Source organism: Coturnix japonica, chromosome 3 (assembly GCF_001577835.2).
Source record: "Coturnix japonica isolate 7356 chromosome 3, Coturnix japonica 2.1, whole genome shotgun sequence".
Lineage (NCBI taxonomy): Eukaryota > Metazoa > Chordata > Aves > Galliformes > Phasianidae > Coturnix > Coturnix japonica.
Window position 1 is genome coordinate 31214242 of NC_029518.1, and position 7062 is coordinate 31221303.

Here is a 7062-nt window from a genome sequence, read left to right on the forward strand (position 1 = left end):
CCCTGTGTGCCTGCAGGGATGGGGCACCCACAACTTCTCTGGGCAGCTGTGCCAGTGCCTCACCGCCCTTTAAGTAAACAATTTCTTCCTAACATCCAACCTGAATCTTCCCTCTTTCAGCTAAAAGCCATTCCACCTTGTCCTGTCACTATCAGACTGTGTAAAAAGCCGGTCTCCCTCCTGTTTACAAGCTCTCTTCAAGTACTGGAATGCCACAATGAGGTGTCCTTGGGGCCTTCTCCAGGCTAAACAAGCCCAGCTCCTTCAGCCTGTCTTTGTAGGACAGAGAGGTGCTCCAGCCCTTTTACAATCTTCATGGCCTCCTCTGGACCTGCTCTAATAGCTCCATGTCTTTCTTGTGCTGCAGCCCCAGATCTGGATGCAGTACTCCAGATGGGGCCTTACAGGGGCAGAGTAGACAGGGACGATGACCTCTCTCACCCTGCTGGTCCCCTCCTCTTTTGATGCAGCCCCTTGATTTGTTGGCCACCTGCTTCCTGACACAGCCCAGCTTGTGACCGGCCCTGTTTGCAACAAGAACATTGTTTGCTCATATTCAACTTGGCATCCACAGTAAGCACTATCCATATAACAGGGCTGCTGTACGGTTTCCAGCCTCTGTTGTACACTCTTGTATAAGCAGCTTTCCTGTAATAAGATTAATAATTACAGCAATTTATATTCATTCAATTGTTAAATAGTGAGTTGAGCATCTAAGAAATAAATATTAGACAGCAACAACTTGTGCAAGTTAAACGACTTATGTATTTTCTCTGTTTGCTCTGGGAGACCTCAGAGGAAGAGACTACAATAGAGCAATAAGAATGATTTCTGTACTTACATATCAAAGACCGTAACAGTTAAACATATTACAGAATGCATTTGTGCTCCAGCAGGCATTCTTTCAGGCACGGCCTTTGCAGGAAATGGCCCGTTCACAGGGAAGGGGAGGATCTCAGAAGAGCACAAGGCGGGATTTCAGTGCTGGAGCCGAAAGGCTCCCTGCGATACCTGGCTGCCATAGGAGCCACCTTCTCCAGCGCAGTGAGGTGAAGCGGGTGAAGGTAACCTGGCACTCAGGCCTGCCAGACGCTGAAGGGCTGAGGAAAAGCTGTGGTGGAGGCAGGATGGAGGCCGCGTGCTGCGAGCAGGAGGCGGGCAGGCTGCAAAGCCTCTGGCAGCTCCCGGACATTCCTCAGGCTGGGGCCGCTACTATTGCTAAAGCAGCAGCTTGGCTCAGCCCCGGGATAGTTATGCGGCTCCATGGCTTGGCAGCCTGCCACTGCTTTTCTATTTTTTTTTTTAAAGAAACGTTTGTGGAAGGGAAATGAGGGATTCCAAGGGTTTCTTCCAGCAGACTATTGAAACAAATGAGAAGTTTTCAGGAATTAAGTTTGCTTTTATATCTACATAACGCTGCCTTGGAAAGCAGACTACACAGCGCCAAGTACAAGCATCACCATCTCGTTCCACAACAAAACATGAAGATCACACTACTGAAAGCAACTGAGGGGCTGGTGGGGGAAGGGAGAGAATGGTCTCCTCCCTAACACAGCCACAGAACAGCAGACACACCAAAATGCTCCGTCTTGATTAGGCTATTAACAACACAGTGTCTACCACATATAGAATATGAGGCTTCCTTTTTCCTTGTATCAAGTGGATCCAGAAGAAAAAGACTCACTGCATCATCAGCATTAGGTGGATGTCTCAAGAATGCATGCATGGGTGATAGAGGCACGCAAGAGGAAGTATGGCATTCCCAATGGGAGGTGCTGACCTAAGCTCCAGAACACAGGTATGAGAGAAGTGTGGAAGTTAATCTACTGAGCTGGGGGAACTCATTAATGCTTCATTGTTACCCCCCTGAAAAAATCACCCTAACAAAAACCAGAGCCATTTATTAATGACACCAAGTGACCCTTCCTCCACAGCACTCTAGGTCTTGGAATGTGTGGTGACAAACAAAACAGCCTGGAAACTGCAAAATGAACTGAGAAATCAAAGCCATTATCCCCTAAAAATCTCTGCTTGGGAAAAGCTGTAACTGACAACTTCAGGATGACAGTTGTAATTGCCTCTGTTGTCAACTAAAACATTTTAATTCTTGGCTTTTGAGTCTTTCACAGTTTTTGGCGGCTAAAACATTACATCTGCTATATAGAAGGGTGCTGGAGAGTTGAGGCACTCAGATCACACACAGCTCTATTACAGCTAGCTAGCCCCATTTTACCTCAGCTTTAAATAAGGGAATTCAAACACACTGTCCAGACTGCTGCATATTACAACCTACCCCATTTTTTCTGCTAACATTTGTGTGAAGCATGCACAATTTATATTGTGTACAGTGAAGTAGCATTAGGCTGGTGATCTAAGCAATGCAGATACATCTACGCAGAATTTAACAGCTACTGGCCAAAATCACTAATACTTAAGTTAAGCAGCTGTAGTAGTAACTACAGAAGCACAAAACAAGAGCCAAATAGCACTGGAGATAATCGAATCCTGCTGTTTTCTCCTCGCCATGGTCCCAATACTTAGCTATTTTGAACGATGCCCCTGCATGCATGCTACCTTCTTTCCTGTCAGTACAAAACCACATTCTCTTCTTTCTCAACAGTTGATCTTTGCCAAAGAGTAAACTTTCATCTAGATGCTTTTGTCTTCTGACCTCCCCAACTGAATTATGACCTCACAGCTAAAAGACCCCTGCTTAGGTTGCAGTTCCTTGTCTTACGTCAGATAGGAAAGAACTCAACCATGTATTAAAATAGGAGCGTGCATTAAGTACTCACTCAGTTTCCTATAGTCACTCCAGGGGCTTTATGAGGCAACACTTCCTACCTGATCCAAAGAGAAGGAACACATCTCCCATCATGACACAAAATTAGGAGCAACATTTTCTCCTGTGAATTCTAGCTAAATAAAAGTCAAATTCCAAGCCTGAACTTTCCAGTGAAGATAATGTTACACTGTGCTAACTCAAGGTCTCTGAGGGCTTTTTAATACGAACAACTGAATTGAAAGTTCTCCATAAAACTTATCTTCATTCTTTCACTTCCTCCAGAAGAAACAAAAGGAATAGGGTACAAATAGAAATGGGAAAGAATGTGAATTTGTTTTCTTCTTGTACGAGGCAAATCCATCAAGTGTAGAAGTTCAATTATCTTTGTATTAGCAGCATGTTGGTTTAATACTCTGGAGTACTCCCAAGTTAATAGAGACATGCTGCTGCTTACAGCTGGTATTAGATGAACTGCTGACCATCACCACTTATAAATCACATCAACTGCTGTTCTACCAACTGTAACAAAAGGTCTTAAAAATCTTCTTTAGTGAAATTAAAAAATGTTACATAAACAGGCGAGATTCCTCCTCGGGTGTTTTTATTCTTAATTTTGCACAGATGGAAATTCAGCTTCACAGTCTTGATATATCATCTGAAGTTACAGAATCTACCAGTATCTTCCACTTTGCACAAGTAAAGCACTCACCTACTGCTTAAATATTCCTGTTTTCCAAATGCCGCCTTTAGCAGCAGCACTGCAAGATGCATTTACTCAGAACAGCTGATGAAAATAAAATATCTTGCATTTAAACGAGATGAAATTACAACTTTGCTTTGTTTGTAAATCCCCAAATGTTGTCATTAATTCTCTGAGACTGTGCAACGCAGCATCAGCTCCCAAATGTTTAACAAGTCAAAAGCAAGGAGGTCAGTGCTAACTGTGTATATAGTCACATACATACGTGAAACTAAGACAGGCTTATATACAGATTTAATAGACTCACTCTGAATTTCTTACTTAAGTCTTCCAGGAAAACCAACATGATTCATACAGTTTCAGTTATCTCACCTACTTACAGGGCACACTGCCATTTTTGGACCACCTCAATGCTGTATTACACCACACACGTAGATTCCCCTATAGCAGGGCTATGAATTGCTTCTTTCATCGCTTGTTTGGTGTTTTTTTGGATCTAAAGAACTGCCTTCAAATAACATTTTGTTTCTCATTCCTTCTCTAAGCATTCTTTGCCGAATCCTCTGTTGGGCTAAATTGTACCTGCAGTAAAACCTAGAAAAAGAGACACAAAAAATATGGGATTCACTGCTTTATGTGTATGACAGTATCAAATCAGTGCTACTCAGCCAGCTGAAAACTTGAAACCACACACAATATTAGCAAACTTCATCATGAAATAAGGCATAAAGAAAACACTAAGGTACCTGATACTTCTTTAAGGCGAACATTACTCAGCCAGTGAGAAAGAGAATATACAGTATACGATTCCAATGGAAAATTCTTCGTTTTACAGTTTTGACCTTAGCCTCATGAACATTTACTCTGCTGCCTTTATGATCAGGACAGAAGAAAAGCAGCAACTTGTTTTTTTCTTTGTTTGTTTTCCTTAGCATATACAAATACGAATTCAAAGGCATTTTTTCCCTTAAAAATTATCTGGGGGAGAAAATTAGATAGTTTGCTAGGCAGGTTATTTTTGGTGTTTCAGAACCAGTGGGTAAGGTCACACAAGGATTGCACTGTACAAAGCAGCCAACAAAGGTCTGCCAAAATTCAAGGAGCATTTTACATACCAGTATCCTAACATCGTGCAAATAAAGCCACCAACTGCAAAGTCACAAGATCTTCTAACTCTACCTGAAACAGAGACGAAAATGCTTAAAAGAAATCAGAGAAATAGCTTGGGTGACTTCCCACTATTCATAAAGCCTAACAGAAAATACGAATGAATTTATCTTTACAAATTAACACGTGGGAAGATACAGAAAGTGTGAGTACTTACTAGTTGCTAAAAAGTGTCCAAGACCCAAAACTAAAGATCCCAGAGAGCCATACAGCACTGATTCTCGTGCACACGGGACATTTTTAACATCCAGAAATCCAAGGAGTTTGAAGGACTGTAAGGAGAAAGAAAACAAACAACCCATACAAGTTAATATTTCAATGAAAAAAAATGACTTTTGTAGAAGCCTGCTGTGCTAATTTCATAGTAAAACTGATTCACCTACTTCATTTCTTCCTTTATATTCCCCCTCCCCCCCAGAAAGGGAAGGAAAAAAAACCAAAGAAACCCAGTTCTTTTGCCCAAAACCAACCTACATCAGGTCAAACGGGTACGGTCACAACCAACCAGGTAAGGTTATGCTGTGTCATTTTAATAACTGAAAGAGTAGATGTGTTTAAAAGTTAATTTTAAAAAAGTGAAAGAAATTACTGGAAAAGATGCAGATACCAGATAATCTTATACTGAATAAAGAATAAAAACAACATTCTTATCCTAATCCAACTATAGACACAGGCTGTTCAGGTAAATTTATGTGTATACCACACATGGACTCTTAGATGAGCCTACTGGTAAGAATTACTCAAATTAAGCCATACGCTCTCTCCAGTTATAACCTACACTGGCTTTTACGTGTCAATTTAACCTTCAAATGGCAATTACACGTGGTATTCATAAACACAACTGTGAACTGACAAATCTTTTTTTAATTTCACAGATGCCTACACTGGCTTCAGCACATTCTAAGTCTCCTAACTTGAATGCCACTCATATATCCCACCTGACAGAGAACATCACACAACCAGGAATGGGAAACTAACTCTATACAGGCCTCCAAGCAACACAGTCAGAACTAAGGTTTGTGGCTGCCCACAGAGGTTGCAGATGCCCCCTCAGTGGAAGCATGTGAGGCCAGGCTGGATGGGGCTCTGAGCAACGTGCTTTGGTGCAACCTATAGCAAGGGGGGTGTATCTAGGTGATCTTAAGGGCTCCTTCCATCCCAAACCATCCTATGATTCTATCAACTAGAACTGATCTGCTCTTCGTTCTTCTCATTCACCTGCTAGATTCTGAAGATGGAACACTGCAGAAAGCCACGTGGGAAGGGCCGACAGCTCTGGAAGCAGGTCAGCATCACTGTGACATGTGTGTGGCTGTACTTACAGGGACACGGGCATGTGCCAGCAGCTGGATTTGTGGGCGGGAAGGGAATCCCCACCAATAACTGTACCTGTGTCCTCTGTGGACAGCCATCAGCTGTTCAATGTAATCCCTGCATACAAGCGAGACAGAAGGGATTTGGTCTATATCGGTCTAATCTCCTAATGAATCATTTCAAGCAGTCCCTCGTGGAGGAGGTCATGCCATACACCGCTGTTGTTGGCGAGGAAGGTACAGTGCTCCATCTGTGCTAAATGAGGCACCCTGTTAAAATAGGCCTTCACCTGCTGCCGGACTGAAATCATCTGCTGCGGCTGCAGCCACTGCTAACTAACTGCTGGGGTACAGGAGCTCGAGTGGCACGGCTGATTCACACACAGAAGGCCCGGCAGAAGAGCACGCAAAATAATAATAACAAAAAATAATAATAATAATAATAATTAAAAAAATCAAACAAATAAACACCCCCCCCCCACACACACAATGCAGTCCTTCCCAACCTGGCTCCATTCAGCCCCCCACTCCGCCCTGATCCCCACGTCCTGCTCCACAACCGCTTGCTCAGCGCTCAGTGCCCGGGCAGCCCTGAGCCGAGAGCCGGCAGCACAGCGGAGCGAGGCGACAAGCACCCCCCGCTCTCCATTACCTTCTCCGGCTCAGAGTCGCCCTCCCCCGCCATGCTGCGACAGCGCCGCGCACCACCGAGAGCGGGCTGGGGCCGCGTAGAGCAGACCGGGGAGCGGCCGCTCTATCCGCCGCGTCTCTATGGTGCCCGCGCGGGGAGCGGGGGCGGGCGAAAGCGCGGGCGCCATTTTAGGTGCAGCGCCGAGATTCCAGCAAAATCCTTTGTTCGCTGAAATGGGTCACGGAGCTGGGGGCGCGCGCGCGTGCACGCAGCAAGAGGGCGGGGGCACGGGGGCGCGCAGCGGGAGGGGAAGGGAGCGAGCGCGGCTATGGCGAACGGCCCGGCCTGCACTGTAGTGCGGCTCTGCACAGTGCGGATGGCGGCTGAGCCACACACACACCGTGCACAACGTGCGCAGGGCAGCCCGCTCTCGCTGCTAGTACTAGCACTACTAGTGCTACTAGCT

General features: G+C 44.8%; 1 protein-coding gene across 1 annotated transcript; it reads right to left on the bottom strand.

The window, feature by feature from the left end:
- Positions 1 to 745: 745 nt before the first annotated feature.
- On the bottom strand, positions 746 to 6788 carry LOC107311283 (cytochrome c oxidase assembly protein COX20, mitochondrial). The gene is made up of 4 exons (XM_015857684.2): positions 6618 to 6788; positions 4810 to 4924; positions 4601 to 4664; positions 746 to 4079 (listed from the first exon to the last, which is right to left on the bottom strand). The coding sequence occupies exons 1-4, from the start codon at positions 6648 to 6650 to the stop codon at positions 3938 to 3940; spliced, it is 354 nt and encodes a 117-aa protein (XP_015713170.1). The 5' UTR covers positions 6651 to 6788; the 3' UTR covers positions 746 to 3937.
- Positions 6789 to 7062: the final 274 nt, after the last annotated feature.